Here is a 21759-nt window from a genome sequence, read left to right on the forward strand (position 1 = left end):
TGCTGTCAAAAAAAAGAAAAAATAACCCACTCAAACAAATAAAAAGCCACTCAAATTTTTCCATGTAATTTGAGACTGACCTACTCTGGTTTAAGTCACTGGTTTTCATCTCATAACTGATCTATGCAACAGGAGAAAGTGATGTACACTGATTTGAACTTTAGTACTGAATTATTGTGAATGAAATTAAGTAAGCATGGCATCACAGAAATATATAATGTACAGCTAATATGTCCCCTCAGGTGCAAAACAGCTGTTTATGAACCTGATGCACATCTTTAGATATGTTCTCTGCATCTTTTTTTTTTTTTAATATAACTAGCTGTGCATAATGTTAAACTTTGTATTATTTTTTTTTTTTTTTTTTTGGTACAAGATGGTCTGAAATGGTCATAAAATGCATCTTTCACGGTATAAAAGTTTGAAGCAGAGGTTTTGATTTTGTGTGCATGTGTGTGTGTGTGTGTCTGGTTTTTGTTTTACATGGGATACAATAAATATCCTGAAAAAGACGAATGAACGTACTGCCCGGCATAGAGTCCTGCCGCCTGCTCAGATGGCATTTGGACGTAAACCTTGTCTCCGTGCATCAGCTGGACAACGGCGCTGCCTGAAGCCTGGTCCAGGAAGCCCTTCTTGTACTCATCGTAGGTGTACATCAGCGGCTCGTTGTTCTTGAACAACGCCACCCAGACGCTGGCCCCTTTGCAGTGGACGTGGTAGGCGAAGTAGTAGACGCCGGGGATCTCACAGGTGAAGATCCCCGTCTGGGGGTTGTAGTTCTGCCGGCCATTGTAGAGGAGCTTGTCAAACTTCACAGGCACCCCGACCCGGGGGAAGGGGGTGAGGAGCTCTGCTGTGAATGCGGGCATCTCGTAGACAGCGGCGCCAGCCTTGCCTTTCTTGTAGCCGTACGGGGGCTTGAGGCCCTCGATCCCTGGCGCGACCTCAGGCAGGTACTGTCCCACGGCAGGCGGAGTGGGTGGGATGATGACTGGGGGCCCGGGGGGCCCGGGGGGGCCAGGTGGCCCCTGAAGGCCTGGCTGGCCAGGGGGACCAAGTGCCCCAGGCTTCCCCGGGGGTCCCTGCAGCCCCGCGACGCCGGGTTTGCCCACGCCGGGGAAGCCGGGGGGTCCTGGCAGGCCGGGCTCCCCCTTCGCCCCCGGCAGGCCCGGGGGGCCGATGGGACCACTGGGTCCTGCGATGCCTGGGATGCCCGAGGGGCCCTGAAGCCCCTGGGCACCGGGGAGCCCTGGCTCACCCTTTGGCCCCACGAGCCCTGGGACGCCTGGCAGCCCCGGCAGGCCCTTGTGCCCGGCTTCCCCCTTGGGCCCTATGGGGCCTGGCAGCCCCCGCAGCCCGGGGGCCCCCACTTCCCCAGGAAAGCCTGGCTTCCCTGGAAACCCTTGCAGGCCAGGTTCACCTTTGGGGCCGACCGGCCCCGGTGGCCCCACAGCGCCACCCTCTCCTTTGGGTCCCGGGAAGCCAGCAGCCCCCGGGGGGCCCATGATGCCCGGCAGTCCCGGCTGACCTGGCTCCCCCGGCGGCCCCCCCATGCCTGGTGGCCCTGCGTGCCCCTTCTCCCCCTTCGGTCCCAGAGGGCCCGGCGGACCACCCACTCCACGCTCACCTTTGGGCCCGGGGAAGCCCGGCTTCCCAACCCCGGGGAGGCCGGGGGGCCCTGGCAAGCCTGGCAGGCCCTGCTCCCCTTTGCCGCCCGGGAAGCCTGGCTGGCCAGGGACGCCATCCTGGCCGGGTTTGCCAATGCCGGGGGGGCCAGGAGGGCCTTGGATCCCAGGAGGACCCGGGGGCCCCTGCAGTCCCAGCTCTCCTGGGGGCCCAGGTTTGCCCAGGGGTCCCTGCGGGCCAGGGAAGCCAACCATGCCCGGCTTGCCAACCCCTGGCAGCCCCACGGGGCCAGGGGGACCGGGCAGTCCAGGCGGACCCTTCAGCCCTGGCAAACCTGGGATCCCGACGCCCTTATCCCCTTTTGGCCCTGGGATCCCGGGGGGTCCAGGGGGCCCCTTCATCCCGGGTTCGCCCTTCGGCCCCGGCTGTCCCTGCAGCCCCGGAGCACCCGCTTTTCCTATGCCAGGAAGCCCGTGAGGCCCTGGTGGACCTTGTGGTCCGGGTATCCCCATGGGCCCGATCTCCCCCTTTGGCCCCATCTCGCCTCTTGGCCCCGGGGGCCCCATGACCCCTGGTTTCCCTGGCATTCCTGGCAAACCTGGCTTCCCTATTCCTGGATATCCTTGCGGGCCGGGTTTCCCTTTGGCTCCTGGCACACCGTGACCTGGTAATCCGGGTGGCCCTGGTGGCCCTCTTGGTCCAGGCTCACCGGGGGGACCTTGCTCACCCCTAAGACTGCGCACGGGCATTTCTGAGTTGGGAAGAAAAGAAAAAGAAAAAAAGGGGAAGGGGAGAGACAAAGGGTAATTGCAGTCGCATCCTTCAAGAAACACAAAGGCGGTTTTGAATTGAATTTGCTTGTTATGATGCCTCTTGGTTTTGTGGTATGTGGAGAGGCAGAGCTGGCCAGTGAGTTACAGGTTGGTGTTTGGAACAAAGAGGATATTCCTGCTGTTTTCCATACCCCAAACTTTGCACTTTGCACTTTACTAGTATTTTCTACCCCTACAATCTTAAGCAGTGAAATCTGACTTTTGTCCCATATTGCTGTCGACTGATCTACTTTTAAGAGTTTTTGCAGGACACGGAAGTTGCTCAGGGTTCTCATGCTGTGGGAAGAGTTCTGGCATAAAAGTGCTTCTGTTGGAGAGGCTTACATGAGCAAGATCAATTAAAAAAGATTGAATCAGTAAGAAGTTTGTACGTAGGCATGATTGCATTTTCACCAAGATTTTGGTTTCCATTAAGATATTACCGGAAACCTACAGCCTCATCCAGCATTGCTAAGCTCCCACAGGTTTTTGTCATAGCCATGTCTAGTTAGAGCTCTTCTAAACACTTCGCAAAGTGTTGTTATTGTCCAAGCCCACATTTTTGTGTATGTGACCACTTAGCATTGCAGGTCAGGGTGAGGGAGTTGCTGCACGGGAGCGGTTGTGCTGGGGTTGGTTGCCCTTCACGCTGCAGGCTTTCTGTGTGAAGTGGAAAGTCTGCTTCTCTCCAGCTCTACAATGGATAAAGAAGCAAGGGGTTTGGGGGAAAGGGAGAGGAAAGAGAATTAACTGTTCTTTGGGAGGCAGAAACCCTCCCTCTCTGCACATGTTGTGTTTCATGCACGTAGAAAACCGCTGTTGCTCACAGGATGGGTTGGTTTTACTACAGCCAGTCATGCTTGTTCAGACACTCCAAAAATAGGCCCTGAAATCTTCCATTTCCCTCTGAAGCCAGTGAAGGGTGTGGTTATGCTGAACCCTCAAAAAGACAGAGTTAACCACCGTGTCTGAAGTTGCACAGATGCTCACTGACCCCATAAGGATTTTATGATACTGGGTGTTCCTGGTTGCCCTCTGTATTTTGGACATTTTTTTGTTGTTTTGCTGTTTTCTTAAATATCCTAATAGTGTCCCAACTTCCTTTACTGAATACTGGAAGTGCTCGCATGTGCAGACTCACGCAGTAATGCCCGGTATCTTCAGTGCCTCTGTTACTCCCCCAAATAACCTACAGAAAGAGGACTGCTGAGTCAGAAGAACAATTGTATGTTTTTATCTTCAAACTTCCAAATCACAGGGTCTGGACAAATCCAGACAAAACCATGATATTTCTGTAAATTCAAATCTCAGAGCTCTTCTTTCATGTCCAGTTGCTGCAGTGAGAGTGGGAGCACCTCCATGCAGGACCCTGGCCCGTTTACCTGGACCATCATTTGCAACCCCATCAGAGGGTTTTCTGCAGACAAGTGGGTTACAAGATTTCTCCCAGCCTCGAATGAGCACCCAAACAAGTGTGGGGCCAGCCTGGGTGCTGGAGGACTGGTCACAGGCAGGGCTGCTCAGAGGCTGTGCTGCAGCCTGGAGGATTACTGTGGCCTTGCTATGGTGACCTCAAGCTGCCCCATAGTTTATGTGAGCCCATCTCATCCACCTGTGGCTAGGTACCAACCTGGCCAGACCTCGTGGCACCTGGGTGCTCTGCCCAGCCTGTAGCAGCCTGTTCCCCATCTTCTGTCCCTTTGCTCTGCTCTGGTGAGACCTCACCTGGAGCTCTGCGTCCAACTCAGGAGCCCTCAGTACAGAAAAGACGTGGACAAGTTGGAGAGGGTCCAGAGGAGGACACAAAAATGATCAGAGGGCTGGAACAGCTCTGCTGTGAGGACAGGCTGAGAGAGTTGGGGTTGTTCAGCCCGAAGAAGGCTCCAAGGAGACTTTATTGTGGCCTTTCAATACTTTAAAGGGGCCTATAAGAAAGATGGGGACAGACTTTTAGCATGGCCTGTTGTGACAGGACAAGGGGTAATGGTTTTAAATCCAAAGGAGGGGAGATTCAGACTAGATCTGAGGAAGAAATACTTTACAATGAGGGTGGTGAAACAGTGGCACAGGTTGCCCAGAGAGATGGTAGATGCCCCATCCCTGGAGACATTCCAGGCCAGGCTGGATGGGGCTCTGAGCAACCTGATCTAGTTGCAGAGATCCCTCCTCATTGCAGCATCCCTGCTCATTGAAAGTTCCTTCCAACCAATTCTATGATTCAGTTCCCCCCAGGCAGATGGTGCTGTGAGGCACCCAGACAGGATGGTGCAGGGGTGGTGAGGGATGTGCCAGGCCTACCTTTCTCTTTCTTGGGAGCCATGTCCTTGCCGAGCAGAGGCATCTGTGGGACCTCCTTCATGTATTGAGGCAGATGGGGGTACTCTTTGCCATACTGCATGTGGGGAACCTCCTTGCCCATGTGCTGCATTGGGATGCCTTCCTTGCCCAGTGGTATGTGAGGTACTTGTTGTCCGAGGGGCTGGTACTGGGGCACCTGGGGTGGCAGCTGCTTGATCCCATAGTAGACGCCACCTTGAGCAGACCTCACCAGCTGTAGGTAAATGGTGACAGTCACTGCCAGCAGCTGCACAGGGAAGAACAGCATGGCCATCACCTGTGAAAAACACAAAAAACCCACAGTTGGTAGAAAATACTGTTTTCAGGTTTTTGTGTGTGTCATGCATCTCCCATTGAGGCTGACCTGCTCTCATTTTCTGTGGCAAACTGGACCTAAACCTCTGCAAACTGGTTCTGGCTTGTGTGTTGCCCTGGGGACATCCTGCAGCCAGCCTGTATCTGGTTTGTTGGAGGCCCTTATTCCAATAGTACTGTTATAGCAAATGTCGTTATATGCATTTACTTTTATGCTACCCCACACATCCCGAGCAGTGCCCTGTGTGGTTTATCCATGTGGGGACCTGCTCCCTCCCATCCCCAGGCTGGAATTTGCTGCTTTCTCACCTCTGTCAGTGGCACAACACAAGGCCTGGGGAGCTCTGCTGTGAGCTCCGGCACAGGGGGAGGGCAGGGAGGGACACATGGGCATCTCTTAAACACTTTCTGCCAAAGGAGGCTAAATTATCAATGCCCCTTGTGCTGTGCTTTCCATAGCAATGAAAGCTCAGTTTCTGCAGCTGAAATCTGTGCCTAGAATGGTGCCCCAGATGTGCAAATTCCAGGGGTTCTCCATTTCTGTCGCAGCTCCTTGCCAGCTTGCCTCCTGAGCTGGGCTCCAAGCATCCCAGCCTTCACCCAGAAGAAGACAGCGGTCTAGGGGCTGTCTGGCCCAACACTGCCTCTGGGCAGCATCAGCCAACCTACCCCTTTCTCCAGAGATGCTCAACTGTTTACTAAAGGTCTCCTCTGTTGCAGACCCTGTCCCCTCCCCAGGCAGGCCATCCCAGCACCTCACCACCCCTGCTAATGCAACAGAACAGTGTTTTGTTTGTTTTTCTTTCTTCCTTATCAGAATATAAGGTTGGGACTTGTCACATCTGCTGTTGGCTTTCCTTTCTGAGGTAAGGAAATTAGTAAGGATATTACTAGCAGGTGAGCAGCAAATTGGGAACTCCCTAAACAAATGCAAATCTGGGGGCAGTCTGAGGTAACAAGGAGACTCTCCATGTGTTCCAGTACTTTGCAGTGTGTCCCAAAACAGACCCCAGTAGGCAAGTCCTGCTCTTTTCAAATGCACGTGGTAATTGCCAGGCTTGATGGCTGTCCCCTTGTCCCTGCTTTTCCACAAAGCAAAGACACCTTACCTACAACCCGAACACTTGGAAAAGCCCCCACCACACACATGCCAGCAGAGTTTTGCCAAACTCCTCATCAGGACTCACTCCCAGCAGCTGCTGGTCCCCGTTGAGCCCAGGTGTGATGAAGGTGGCCTGAGGAGGCAGCGAGGGCTTTGTGCTGCCTGCTTATTTTCTTGTCCTCCCCTCATAGCCTGGGTCAACAAAGAGGACAAAGAAGCCCCTTGGTCTGTGCCAAAGGGACTCAGCACCATGCCCCCTGTGCCTTGGGAGGGGTCTTTTGCAGGGAGAACTTTTCCTCTTTTCCCTGCTGTGGCTGTTTCCTGACGGAGTCCAGCTGCTTTCAGGGCTGCAGCCCTGGCTCCCCGGTGCAGGGTGATTCTGCAGTGTGTGGTAGGACCCTGAGGAGAAACTTCTTTACTTTGAGGGTGCCAGAGCACTGGAACAGGCTGCCCAGAGAGGTTGTGGAGTCTCCTTCTCTGGAGACATTCAAAACCTGCCTGGACACATTCCTGTGTGATCTGCTCCAGGTGAACCTGCTTTAGCAGGTGGCTTGGACTAGATGACCTCCAGAGGTCCCTTCCAACATTAACCATTCTGTGACCCAAATTGCTTTTTGGGGCAGCACGACCTGATGTGGGCTGAGACCACCATGGGGAGTGCGAGAGGTGGGTAGGGTTAGAGGGAGGAAATGTATTCATGGAGGAGAGGGCAGCAAGCAGCTCTGCTTGCCTCCTCTAACCCTGCATAGTGTGCACCATGCCTCCAAAATGGGCCTCAAAATAACGTGGGAGGGTGGGACTTTGCAACACATCTATGAGTGGCTCGTGCCCAGCGGGCTGGAGGTGTGAGGAGGCTGCAGGGTGGCTGCGGAGCTCACCAAACTCCGGGACTGGGTTGGTGGCCCCACAGGCATCCAGTGGTCGTGGTGCATGGTTTCCCTGATTGCTGCTGTGGGCTTGGCTCGGGCAGCAGGTGGGCTGGCAGGGACCGTCCCAGAGAAACTGCTGCTCTCTCTGCTCTGTGCTGTGGTGAAAGTTATTGACCAGGTGGTAACATTGCGTGTCAGTTTTTATGTTTTACTCCTGCTCAAAGTTCTCCATTGACTTTGTGTTAGCAAAGCACCTGGAGAAACACTTGCTGCTCTTTTCAAACATTTCTCCTTCATTTTGTTCTATGAGCCTATAATTTTGTTCCATGAGATTTAATCTGTCAATGGATATTAGTGTATCATCATTACTGAAGCTGTAAGTGGAGGCTAAATCAGAACTGTTGAATTAAAACAACCAGCAGAAGGTTAATATTTTAAATAATGATCTTAAATATCCAAACAAACTACAGAAAAGATGGAGCTATGTGTTAACAGCAAAACAAACCGTTTAAGAAAACGAAATATTAGTGAATAAACACTAGATGGAGTGTATGTTGCACTGCTGAGTTTCTACAGTCACTTTCTCTCCCAGGAATTTAAGGTCTTGGATGTAACCAGCTGCCATGTGGCAAAGAAAACCAGAGCCAAGATGTACAGGAGTTTTTAAGTGTAGCTAAAGCCCAAACACTGTCGGTCATCCTTGTTCAGCAAAACATTTCAGCAAATGCTTCTCCAGTGAGTTTCACGTGGCTCTTAGTCCATGGCTGGCAGCTTTGCTGTGAGATAGAGGATTGTGGCCTTAAAACCTGGTATTTCTGCTTAAAGCTCAGTGGCACTGGACTGCAAGGACAGCCTGTGCGTGGTCAGCTGAGACATGGTAACTTCTTATTCTGCTGCAGCTTCATCTGGGCTCGTGGACCCTGAGTGACCTTTTTCTGGGATGGCAGGGTATCCCCATTCTTGTCTCTGTGCTTTCTGTTCCTTTCAGTACCGTGACTGTCTGCAGCTTTGGCTCTTTGTAGCCAGGTAGGGTAACACCTGCCTCACGTTAGAGGGAAAATCCCAGTTTCTGGAAAATTTATAGCTTTTTGTGCATCTCTCCCAAATGAAGTATTGTCTATATGAAGAGAGAAAGGCAGTGAAACCTTTTTTTTTTAAATATATATATGTTAGAACTGTCATTGAAATCTACAAGTATGAAGGGCAGGGTGGATTTTGAAGAATAAGGTTATTAAACTAGCTTCTTGGCTACTTTGTTGTTCTGGTGGCCAGTTTGGCGGGGGTTGTTTTGTTAAAAAGATAATTTCAGTGGAATAAGTGGAGAGAGAAATAGGTAAAATTCCTTTGGATGTGATTTTTCTCCTTGTTTTTATTACAAAACATGGGCTTTGTGTGCCGGTGGGAGCTATTTGCAACAATTGAAAAGAAGTTCCTATCAGGAGACACCAGCCTGCCCTTAGCCGAGGGTGAACTCAGGCTCCCACTGCTGGAGCTGAGCTCCCTGGGCCCTGACAAGCCTCACACAAGGCACCCGTGGTGTAACAGGGGTGACCACGCAGCACACGAGATGTTTTTGTGTCCGCACATGGAAATTTTGAGGGAGAGCAGGCAAGACTTCTAGAGATAGGAAGGCTCCAGAAAACGAGGTGATCTCACTCCATCTGTGTTTCCCTCAGTGTTTTTTGACTCATCATATCCAAAACAGTGTAGCCTGGAAATGACAGATTGCTTCTGGTCTATTGATTTTGGCCGGGGCTGGTGCCTGTGACCAGCTGAGGTGGAAGGTGGCTGTCTATTTACTGAACAACCTCAGCTGGATAGGACTTTGGCTGATGTCTTTGTGGAGGAGGTCAGAGCCTCCTCAGTGGTCTCATGTGAGCTGTCTGGGTCTTGGGAGCTGCCACAGGTACCTGGGAAGCGGCTCATATTTGGCGCTGGCCGTGCGGCTCGTCTCTCCCCTGCTCCCAAAGGAAGGAGGGATCACACAAAATTAGTCTTGATGAGAAATGTGGTGAAGTCGTGTATGTGACTGCTACTGCTCCCTGCATGCTTCTAGTGGGTCCAGCTGGATTATCACTATCAGATACTCTTGCTGTAAGGCGAGCCTGCCCTAAAACATGAGGAATGACTGCGATAGTCCTTCATTGTTGCAGCTCATTGCCTGTCTCATTCTATTATGAAAAGTTACTTATGTATTAAGAAGAGAGAAGTTTAAGGTCTTTTCTTCTGCCCTGCAGTTTGTTTCTGAACGCCTGAGTGCACAGTTCTAGTCGTTTGAAGACCTCACTAGGAAACCACCAGGATCTTAAAAGCTACTGAAAATCTTGCTCTTGGTTTTTAAAAGAGGTGTATGGATCCTAAATGTCAGATAGGTCCTCCAGAGTTTGTGAATAGCAAAAGGAGATGTTCACAGCAGTGACAAGACTTAAGGAAATTACTGGAGTGAGGAGAGTAAATCTGTGCTGAAGATACAGCCAAAGTGTAAGGCTTCACACACCCTTCGTCCAAATCCCAGCAATTTAGGGATTATCTTCAAACACATTCATTTAATGGAATCCGATGTGCTTTCAAAGGTGCCCATCAGTGAAGCAGTAAGCTGGCTTTGGAATGGGATTTTTCTGGGTTTCTGTCAGAAAGCAATGGGAACGTGTCTACAGATTTATGGCAGACCAAAGCTTTACCTGAATTGTTTGAATGTCTGAGAGAAGAATGAGTAGATGCTACTGGGCCTTCATACTGTGTGATGTGTCATTTTTGCACCAGCCTTTCAGATTAAGACACAGTAACCTTTTTGGGCACCACAATATAAAAAGGATATAAAGCTACTGGAGAGTGTCCAGATGAGGGCCACTAGGTTGGTGAAGGCTTTAGAGGGGAAGCCATAAGAGGAGCAGGTCAAGTCACTTCGTTTGTTCACAGAATCACAGAATGTTAGGGATTAGAAGGAACCTCAAAAGATCATCTAGTCCAATTCCCCTGCCGGAGCAGGAACACCTGGATGAAGTTACACAGGAATGTGTCCAGGTGGGTTTTGAATGTCTCTAGAGAAGGAGACCCCACAGCCCCAATGAGCAGCCTGTTCCAGTGCTCTGGCACCCTCACCGTGAAGAAGTTTCTTCTCATATTTAAGTGGGACCTCCTATGTTCCAGTTTGCACCCATTACCCCTTGTCCTATCATTGGTTGTCACTGAGAAGAGCCTGGCTCCATCCTCATGACACTCACCCTTTACATATTTATAAACATTATTGGGGTCACCCCTCAGTCTCCTCCAAGCTAGAGACCCAGCTCCCTCAGCCTTTCCTCATAAGGGTGATGCTCCACTCCCTTAATCATCTTCGTTGCCCTGCGCTGGACTCTCTCCAGCGGTTCCCTGTCCTTCTTGAACTAAGGGGCCCAGAACTGGACACAATATTCCAGATGTGGTCTCACCAGGGCAGAGTAGAGGGGAAGGAGAGCCTCTCTGGATCTACTAACCACCCCCTTCTAATACACCCCAGGATGCCATTGGCCTTCCTGGCCACAAGGGCACAGTGCTGGGTCATGATCATCCTGCTGTCCACCAGGACCCCCAGATCTCTTTCCCCTACACTGCTCTCTAACAGGTCATTCCCCAACTTATACTGGTGCCTGGGATTGTTCCTGGCAGATGCAAGAGTCTTGTGGGTCCCTTCCAACTCAGGACATTCTATGATTCTATGATTTTGCTTCACCTAGGGTGGAGCAAGCCTGAACATTATCCTAAACCACAGTGTTCAGCTGCTTGTGTGTGAACACATGTGGTTGGCTCTGTGGGTGAGAGAGAGTCCTTGAAAAAACATACTTTTACAGGCAAAGCTCAAGAGAGAAAATTTCTCAATAATCTCTTTGGTAGAGCTGTTCTCCTGAGAAAACTAGAAAGGACCTTCTTCTGGCTACTTGCATTTGTCAGTAGAAACTGGAAACAAAACAAAATGTACCAGCAGTCATAATTCTTAAATTGGTGTGAAGAAATAATGGTTTGTTTAGCCTAATTACATAAAGAATGTATGGAAAGAGTGATGCCCGTCCATGTGGGACTTGAAATCATAGTTGATCATGCAAAGCATGGAAGCCAGACCTTGATTTATCAGCTCTTACAGGGAAGTGATCACCCTGCAACCAATTTTGGGGTTAAATGAAATTTGCCCATGTCTTAGAACCTCTAAGATGCTGACCCCAAGACTAGCCCTGTGGGCTTAATTTAGCACATATTGCTTTTGAACTGCTGTATTTCCCTGAAGAGGCATAAAGCATGAGCAGATTTCAGTGACCTGAACTCTTCTGCCCTGGAGTCCCTTCCATGGGGGTGCACAAAACTGCAGGGACCCCTTCCCCACTGTGCTGAGGGGATGGACTTGCTAGCGCTCAGGTTTCTACATGGAAAATCACTGCTGCAAAACTAATGAAATGAAAATTCAAGTGACTCTGGAGATTTTGTGCCCAGAAGAGGGTTTCCAAAAATTATTTGATGCTAAAAAGCTGAATGCTCCAGCATGTTTTTGACTTGAGATCAAAAGTGGTCAAGAACACGGCAACTTTTGGAGTAACCTTAATAATGGATCATATTCCCAAGTGTCTACAATGGTGTAGCCAGAGATGGCTCTGCTCTTGGGGTGGAGGGGTCCAATCCCACAGGAACATTATAAACTTCACTAAAGTCCCTCTTTGTCATGTAGAGATGTGTGGGGATGGCAAAATGCCATGGAAATGGCAGATAAGGTGCTGCCTAGTGTAAGGAGTAACACCACCGGGCTGCAGGGAGCTGGTGGGTTGGATGCACAGTTGCCCTCCATGGGGAGCTCCCTGGCTGCCCCCCAGCTCACGGGCAGAGCTACATGGCAGCTCACGCTAAGTCAAAGAAGGGCTTGTACCAGAAAGCTACGAAGTCTGTGCAAAGCAGTAACCGTTTTTTTTACCTGCTTTTGGTTTTATTGTTACTTTGGTAACAAATAACCTGTACTGTTCCTGTTTTGTACAATATGGTTCCCTTAAACCGCTGGGTTATACATGCAAGTGTGTGCCCACCCCATACATATTTTTGTTAAGGTCACCACCACCTGAAGTGCATTAGATTAATCTCTGGGTGTATAATTTTCTTTTCTGTTAGCCAGCTACCTGTCTTCTAAGAAATGTTAGCACTTTCTTCACAGAAAGGGTTGTCAGGCATTGGAACAGGCTGCCCAGGGAAGTGGTTGAGCCACCATTCCTGGAGATGTTTAAGAGACATGTAGATGAGGTGCTTAGGGCCATGGTTTAGAGGTGGATTTGGCAGTGTTAGGTTAATGGTTGGACTCAATGATCTTAAAAATCTTTTCCAGCCAAAATGATTCTATGAAAATTAGAAGAGCAATTATCAAGGCCTTAGTTTCTGTAGTGGCCCAGCATCAATTAATAGTTGGGGTGACTTCAACTGGGTGATGTCTTTATATGTGAAAAGTCAAGTAAATGCTGGTTTTCATTCCCAGCAGCAGTGCTGTGATGCGTAGGTGACTTGAGCAGCGATCTTTCGAGCACATTGTCCTCCACAGTTTTCAAAGGCATGATTTCAAAACTTAATCTTAGCCAAAATTAATCTCTGAATCACTGAACTCCTTTGAGGACTAACTTGTAAGTTGGTGAGTACTTTCTGAAGGGGTCTGAGGATACCCTGTACTGCACAGAGACTGACTTTTACTGGGAATTTTATTTTCAGGGGCAGGAGAAACCAACCACCTTTTGCTTGCCAAATAATTTGGTATTTGCTCAGATCTTAGGGTGCCATTTAACGTACATATCACTACTTGAATATAAAGCACTCTTCTGCTTTTCTGTGCCAAACACAGTTTTATGTCATTTAGACAGATGTTTTTGAATTTGCAATTGAACTAATTAACCTCAGTTTGGGGGGTTTAGTTTTGAAAGATCAGTCATACTCCACATAAAACTAGGGAGAGAAGGCAACCAAATGCAACTTGGCACGAATTTCCTCTGAAAGCTAACCAGTTTCCTAACACAAATTAAGACTAGTTACACTGATTTAATCTTATTTTCAGCAGTAAAGAGCAGAACATTGTGAGAGTGCAGTCCCTGTGACAGGGTTCAGCCTTGTCATTGGGAGGAGATATATGGTCCATGCCAGACTTCAGCCCAAGCAAGTTTGGGGTCTCGCATCGTTTTACTTTTAACAGTGCCAACAGCTTCATCAAAGGTGATACCTGTTTCCTGAGTCGACGAAGAGTTTACATTGCTAAAGGGTCTCTAAGGCCTGTGTGTTCAGTATGGAGGAAAGTAGGATTTATGGTAAATATAATCCTGCCTTCTTGCCTCTTGTGAAACTCTCTCACAGAGATCAGGTTTATTATTATTATTTTTTCCTTCGCTCCTTTTCACCGTCCCCTCCAAGGAAACAAAGTTGTGTTGAGTGTCTGTGTTCAGTTTAGATTACCAAGAAACAGCTATTGTTCAGTATGTTAAAAATAAATTAAATCATATTTTGCTCAAGGTCTAACAACTGTGTCTGATTATCATGTGGTATTTACTAAATCTAAGACAGTCATAACAAGGATTGTCATAATAAACATTTTAAAATGCACACATACATAAACCTGCTGCTAATGGGGAATATTCAACATGTGGCGGATGCCTATTTCTATTTTTTAATTCAAAATGGTGTCTACAGTTATTTTCTTAGAGAAGTGTGAAAGCATCTCAATAAGTGGCTTCATCTTAAAAACTGATAATCATCTATAAGCTATCTTTGGCTTCAGTGGTAATTATATGATCTTTTCTTGCAATGCCTGGGGAGATCTCTGCTTATCCATTTGTAAATACATTTCCAAAGACAAAGCAACTGCCTCTGCTCCAATCTTTTGCAAATACATTCATGCATATACTCAGTCTGGATGGTCACCCAGCTCTCTGTATGAAATGGTACCCTTGGACTTGCCCTATTTTGTACTTCCAGAGTATATTTGCATGTATGTCTGTATCTACTTATATACAAAAATAGTTGTCTGTGTGCAGGTATTTATTTGTGCAAAGGTGTGAAAATATACATGCTGGGACTGGAAGCAGCCATGATAAGAAGGAAAAATTAGGGCATGCAGATGTAATTATGTTGACTTTAGTCAATGTCCCAATGCCCAGTCTGCTGTGAGCTATGTGGGCCTGGGTAGGCATCTCCATCTCTCCCTGCAAATCTGGGCATGATTAGGTTGACATCTCCACAACCCCTGACTCCCAGGCACAAAGCTCTGCTGACCCAACAGAAACACAGAGCTCATGATTTACGATGGTGTTCAGATGCTCAGCACTAACAATTGATTTCCAGAGGAGCTGGTCTCTTGCTTGTCTTTGAGGATCTGGCCCAGAAGCTCTTGGCTGGAAAATGCCTGAAAGTGACTTGCTGTCAGGCAGCAGGGAGCCGTGACAAGGATCAACAAGCCAGGCATCACCAGCTGGGTGACCACGGTCACCAAGGATGCAGCTCTCTCGCGTGGTGGTGTGTACGTGTTTGCACAAATCACTGTCTGACCTCGGCGTGGGGAGGAAGGACCAACATGGGGGAATGTTTGCAGAAAAGCATGCAACTTTAATTATGGGATTAGAATTAATTATAGGTAGGATTTAGCAAATACCTGCCTTTGAATACATTTTCCTGTTCTCTGCCATACGGCATGTGCTTGAATCCTCTGCCTAATGCTCTCTTCTGGGCAGTTTGCCTACAGTCTTGGTGGTAGGCAGCTTTGATGGAGGTACTTAAGTGACTGCCACTAGCTGCCCATTCAGTGATTGGCTGCACGAGGCACGGAAACCCGGACCTGATAGCGTGGAACACACAAAGCGATCAAAGCGTTGAGCTGCCTCCCTGCTTATCGGCACGAAATCACCCTCCTGGCGCAGAGCCTGGGACTGGCAGCCAATGCATCCAAGCATTGACTGTTTGTTCAACATGGGAACCGAACAAAGGGCTTCTCCTCTGAAGCAGTGGTGTGGCTGGGCACTGCAGAACAGTCTCTTTGTGGGGCACGGGCACTGGTGCCCTCTGAGGAATTTGGGAATTTGCCTTATCAGATGTAACGGGTTTGCTGTTTGCAGCCCACAGGCAATGAGGCTGGTTTTCATGGAAGTGCTGTTGTAGGCAACCGACTGTCTCCTGCGGGTGTTGTTAGTCTGGGGATTGTTTTGATAAAAACTCTTCACATCTACTGCCAGTCCCTGACCCCAAAATAAATCAAAGATAAACAACTGGAGATGCATTTCAGACTGAAGTGCTTGATCCAGTAGGGTGAACCTCAAGGTGTTGATAGTGAGCTATGGTGATCACTGGTAGCAAACCAGTGTGGACAGGGAATGACAGGCTTCTTTGGAAACCTCCCTTCACAGCTGTCACTCATCATTTTTGGTCTTACTCTGCCCTGGGACAGCTTGTGCTGGCTGCGTGCAGTAGAAGCCTCCCAAATTTTCATGGTACAAATTGTTTGTATGTTATTATGGTACAATGGTTTGCAAAGTGTATTACAGCATTTTACTATTTTAATCCAAAGCAGTGCCTCTAGCAGTGCTGCTATGAATTATACTCAAAAGTGTAAAAAGTTTCCATTTTGCTACCTCTTGGTTCAGCCAGCTACAGCTTTGTGAACAAGCCACACGCTAGCAATTGGCTCTAAATGACAAGCGAACAATCTGCACAGTTTAGTGTTAAGCTTATTAATCAGTGAAATGCTCCATCTTATTAGATCTATGAGAGTAGACAGAAGTGAGGGAAGAAGACTGTCTCTTTCTGTGACAGTTAATAAAATCAAATATATCCTGAATCTCACCCAAATACTCAGAAGTGGCAAGAGTCTTATTCTGAAGGATATATACCAGTTTTACTGCTCAGAGAAATCTTAGTTCCTCATTTGATTAATCAAAGCATTGTACTAAAAGCAGAAAAAAATAAAATATATTCCTTGTGGAGGTGCATTGTGTCCTAAAGAGACACAAAAGTTCAACCTAGGCTATATATATTTTATTCTAATACAGCCTGGTTTCGGGTTTTATTTCATGTGTCTGGGAAGATTTCTTAGAGGGGGAGCAATGTGTGTATTAGTAGATCTTGATGCCTTTAGGAAATCTCATATGTATTTGCAAAAATCCCATTCATTAACATCTGCAAGACACAAATAGGTGCTAGAGTACCTGTTTTTCTTAAACACTTCCCCAGAAGTGGCAATAGAAAGGAAAATTCTGATTAAAAAAAGGCCTTTGGTAATGACAATGACTGATTGTTACAGATGTCACAGGGAAGATAATCTGTCTTTTTATTGAATCAAATATTATGTAAAGCAGTACAGGTGTCTGCACATGTAACATCCATGTAGGCTTGACTTTTCAGACTAGCTAAGCTACGCTTGATGCCAGATGAGGAGACGAGTGAAAAGTGGCCAGAAACCGCTTTTGTGCTTGTCTTAATCCCTAGGCTGTAGCAAGAGCTGGTCCAGTTGCTGGCACTGCTTGAGGTCTGATTGGCCTTGCATGGCCCATGGGCCACCTACGGACACCCTGCCCCAATATGATCTCCTGCCCCAGTGTGACCTCCTGCCACACCATGACCAATATCACTGTCTCTTCATTTTGGGGGTAAAAAGGCTGCACTGTGTTGTGGCTGGATAGAGCGCAGCCGTGGCTTTGTGAAGGCAGGTGTCTGTCTCCGTTACTGCTGCAATCTCACCAGTGTTCTGCATGGGGGCATTTTGGGAGGTGAGGGCTCCTGGCACCTCTGAGGTGGCTCTTTGGAAAGTGGTAATTTTAGCCTCTTTATTATCAGTGATGAAGCAGGGACTTCTCTGAGGTCTAGAACTATATCCCCCCTCCTCTTCCCTCCACTTTTTAGCCCTGCATGTGTACTGATTAAATTCAAGTGCTTTAGAGTGAACTATATGGGAGCCATTAACCCCTAACAAGGCATCAAGATAATGAAATCTCATTAAGAAAAAAGAGTCTAACTCTGGATGCATTAGTTCTTTGGTTGGAGTGTTTTGGTTATAAAGAAACTTTATTTCGTGTGCCCCTTTGTAGTTATTGTACTCTCTAGCATTTGCAACATGCAGAGTGTTTTCTTTAACAGTCCTGGGAGTTCTTGAACTAGAAAGCAAGAAATCTGTGCAGGACTCTGAAGTGCTTGGCCTGATCTTAATTTGAAACAATTTATTGTTCTCTGGGACTCCTGTTGCAATCCTGTGGCCTTACGTGTTGCCTTCTTGCCACTAAATTTGCTTGATTGCCGTCCTGAACCTGGCACGGCATAGAATTTCTGTTCCTTTTCTTACTTTGATGGTGTACAAAATGTGCTTTCTTGGCTCTTGCCCTCATGTTGCTTCATGACTTTTTTTTTTTTTTCAATACAAGCAAAGGGCTTTGGAGACTCTGTTTTGGAGACAAACTGTTACCACTTACAGTATTTCCATTCACTGTGCTTTGACGAGCCTATCAAGAGAAATAGCAGCTTTTCTCTCCATTATTTTTATTTGCTGTGTTCTAACTTTGCAGCTCCTGGGAAACTCGAAGTCCCAGTCCAAGGGAGATATGAAAACAATGACAAATGTCTATAAAGTATTTTTTCTTGAAAATACTCCTGTCTCTCAGACAATTTTTATTTGAAGGTTATTTGCCCTTAAAAAGATTCCTGCCTTTTGCTTACTTTTTCTACCTTTGCTCAAACAGCGGAAGAAAAGATCTTACTTTGGAAGGTAAAACATACTAGACTACTCCACCCAAACAGAAATCAGGAGGATGTTTTAAAATTATTCAGAAACAGTAATTTTCCTATTTTATTATAAAATATTGCAGATGTGGCAATATTTGTTAGGATGTGCTGATCTTAGTAATGACCTGACACTGTTCCATTCACAAAAATCAAGCAGATATCATCTCACGATCATGTTTCCTAAGTGGTCAAATTTTATTTTTCATGCTACTTTTCTCAATATGGACTAACATGACAATAAGCACAACTAAACACTCAGTTTGTTAAAATAGTTTCAAAACTGGGCTTTTAATTTGTGTAGAATCATAGAATAGTTCAGGTTGGAAGAGCCATTCAAAGGTCATCTAGTCCAAAATTAAAGACCCTTTGTTCTCTGGGTCACGTCTATGAGCAGACAGGAAGTCGGAAGTTGCCAGAAGGTTGATAGTGGATCTACCAATGTACACCTGTCCATAATCTGGCACTTGGGTGCAATCACCACCAAAAACTCTAGTGTGCTCCTCTACACTGCCACCATGACTGAACTGTACACACACGCATCCTTGTGTCATACCAAACAGACCTTCTGTCTTTTCTTCTTGCACAGCAGGTAAGAAATGCTTCTTATTCAAGTCTGCTTCAGCAGATAACCACTTGACTAGTCAATGGGCACAGGGGCAAATATTGAAATCACTGTTACTTGTTAACAAGTGTAACATGGACAGGCCTACACAGATGCCACTCTCTTCCCACGCTACAAGTGTCAAAATAAGGGTAGCATGAAGCCACCAAAACACCTTCCAACGTGAGTTGTGAAATACTCCCCGTAGGTTTGATTCAGTGAATATTTACAGTAAACGTTTGTTACATCTCTCAAAAGTCCAGTGAAGAAAAAAAATGCTTCTGAAACAAACACACACAGAAAAGACCCTGCCCCCACCACTCACACACATTTATCCTGGATCCATGAAAACACATAGTCATTTAAACTCCAAAGATGCTGTGAGGCAGAATTAATTTCTTATATGCAATCCAATGTACTATGGTTTAAAGCATTTGAAATCACCGTATCTGTCACCTTGAAATAACCCAGCCAAGTCCAAAGAAAAGCAAAGCCAAGTACTGAAGAGCAAATACTACCGTTTGCGCAAGTCTCTCAGCACTACTCCAAGAGAAACAATACAAAATGTTCAGTGTAGCCGTTTGGACCCATGATCACTGATAGCTGTGAGACCAGCAAATACACAGGGTATAAAAAGCTGGTCAGTGCTCAGCTCTCCTGTCCAACTGGTTTAAAAAATCTGCAGCAGGAGCTGGCACTTGCGTTTCATCAGTACAGCAGCCAGGATGAAGGACTCTGGCAGTGGTGATAAGCTGACAGACCTGTTGCTACCCAGCTGCTAAACTGGACCAAAGCAGGACACCAGCCTCCCTTCAACTGCCAGCAGCACCACCAGGCAGAGATGGGGCTGGAAACAGATGAGGAAATAGGATTGGAGGGGGAAATTAAAGCACTTCAGTCCATAATCAAAATCCAAGTCCTTGACCACAGACTGATTAGCCATTGCCCAAGCTGCCAGGCCACTGAAGTCCTCCTGAAGGGCTGCTTGGTCCCAGTGCACAAACCTTTCTTAATGCAGGGTGTTGACTTGAGGCTCCCTTTGCTTTCTAATACCTCCCAAGCTTTCAGACAAAGTTTCTCATGGCTTTCCTCCTCCCCAAGCCTCCCTGGGTCTGCTGTGACCCATGCCAGCTCCCACTCACCTCCTGAGAGCTGATGCTCATAGCCTGCTGGCTGGGGCATGCCTAGGAGGTAGGAGATGCCCACTTCAGTGCTCTTTACTAAAGGAAGGACTTAGACCTATCTTCTACAGCCCGAGTCAGACTGTACTTGAGCTCAGTCAAACCCTTGTGCTCAGGGTTTGAAAGAAAAATTTGGCACCTGCTTTTAAAAGAGGATTGTGGGCTATCAGCTGAGAGTGGAGGGACTTGTGCCTGTGCCTTTCATTCACCAGAAGGCCCTTAAACCCAGGAGAGAGCTAGGGTTTAGGATAAACTGCAGTCTTCAGCTTTTCCTATTTGGCTGGCTTACCAGCTCCCCAAACAGTGGCTTTTGTGAATCCCCCTCCGAGGCACTCACTTCCGCTAATGCACATGCGTGGAGTCCAGGCATCTAATTTGGGCATGTGGTCTCCATTATGGGGCCAGATGCAAACATCCCCTCATGGATTAGGATCTGAACGGGTCTATGTCCTGCACTGTCAATCAACTATGCCCTCCATTTTCCCTGCCCAGTCCTTGTTTCAAAATCTGGATATTTTTGAAGCAGCTACTTATTTGAAAAAGTTCTTCTTGTATCTGTGCAAAGGGGTAGTTAAGGCATGTGCTAGCTGTTCCTAGGATGATGCAGTTAAGACGACAATGACTAACTTCACAAAATCTGGCATCGGAAAGATCAATGCACTTAAATGACACCATATTCTTCCCCACATACTTCATCCACTAGATTCTTACTGCTGAACATCAGAACCAAAGGTCCGTGGCTATCTACAGGCCATGTCTTGAGCAAATAAAAACATCAATCTACTAGGCAGGTATTTCTCTAGCAAGGAAAAAGGAGTCTTGTTTCTCCAGACATGGGAAGGGCTATCAGCAATCCTTAAAATGATTTTCTTTTGTATGTTTGTTTTGTTTCACTGTGAGATAGGACACCTACATTAATTCTAAGATAATTTTGTGTTAGGTCAAGAAACCTGCACATATTTTCAGATGTTAGCAGAAATCATGTATTCTTAATACAAATGCTTCTAATGTGCTTTCTGGAAGGCTTGTTTAACCATGCTAAAGAAAGAGATAATCTAGCGTACATAATTATAGCCCACAGGCTCAGAGTTTTAGAGGGTTGTTTTTTAGGTCTGAGCTGTATTCCCTGAAAATTGTTGCAAAATTCTCAATAAATTAAATAACAAGGCTGATTAGATCCTGCAGGAATGAACTCCCTAAAGGACTGTACTCACAAGTTGTGCTACTGAAGTCATCCAGGGGCTAATGTTTCCAAAAGATGTGTTTGCAGCCTTGTAAGCTCCAAAAACCTTTGAGGGATACTTTGGCAAGTACCAGTACTGGACACAAGGTGCATTTTAGGCTGTGTTTAGAGTAGGAGCACTTTACTGCTAAAGGAATACTTGTCGGCAAAGTCCTTCTAGGTGAGAAGCAGCCGTAACAGCAACTCTGAGCAACGTGCTGGGGTGGCAAGCCCTGCCCTTACACACACACACAAATGAAAGAAACAGTAAGAATTAAATAAATCAAAACCTTCCAAAGTCAGCTTTGCTGGTGTGACTGCATCTATATGAGTGCTTTGTGGAGGCACAACTGTTTCACGCCGCTGGCTGAGGGGGACCCCAGGGCACAGCAGCTTCACGGGAGGCAAAGGAAGAAGCTCCTGGAGGAAAGCTGGGTTGTGAATGGAGGGGAACATGTGAGGGAATTAACTGAGGTACCAGAGAGTTAGCAGGTGTCTGCTTGGAACTGAAGGGTAATCCAGTTTCTTCCATCTTCACTGATTTGAGCTTTAATAGTAAGTCAGTGACTGTACTGCACAAAAATCTAAGAGCTAATATAATCTGTAGGATTATATGACATCCATGTTTGCTCATTTGTTAGATGCTATTTTCATTATAAGTTTTTGAAAGTAAAGTTTCGGAGATGGGAAGTAAGGCAAACTTATGAAGAGTTTTCATCTCTTCTTTTAAGACACAGTGGGCAAAATGTACAAACTACTGCCACATGACAATGCCATTGCTTTCAAATGCAGATTTGGATGGATTAGTTTCAAATAGTATATATAGAAAAAAATTATCACCCTCTTTTTCTTCTTTTCAACCCAAAAGGCAGCATCTGTATTCAGAATAATGAAGAAACTAAAAACACCCCACCTCAGCATCTTTCATTTTTGGCAGTTTTG

The 21759-nt window shown here is 47.0% G+C and overlaps 1 protein-coding gene across 2 annotated transcripts in view; it reads right to left on the minus strand.

Moving 5' to 3' along the window:
* Positions 1-393: 393 nt before the first annotated feature.
* COL8A1 (collagen type VIII alpha 1 chain) overlaps positions 394-21759 on the minus strand; it is a 95041-nt gene continuing 73675 nt past the window's right edge. For both annotated transcript variants that reach the window (XM_082049497.1, XM_082049498.1), the window contains exons 4-5: positions 4740-5055; positions 394-2380 (exon numbers count right to left, since the gene is read on the minus strand). In XM_082049497.1, the coding sequence (XP_081905623.1) occupies positions 480-2380; positions 4740-5052 (2214 nt within the window). In that variant the 5' untranslated portion in view covers positions 5053-5055 and the 3' untranslated portion in view covers positions 394-479. The remainder of the gene's footprint in view (positions 2381-4739; positions 5056-21759) is intronic.

Source organism: Streptopelia decaocto (assembly GCF_964273445.1).
Source record: "Streptopelia decaocto genome assembly, chromosome: 1".
Taxonomy (NCBI): Eukaryota; Metazoa; Chordata; class Aves; order Columbiformes; family Columbidae; genus Streptopelia; species Streptopelia decaocto.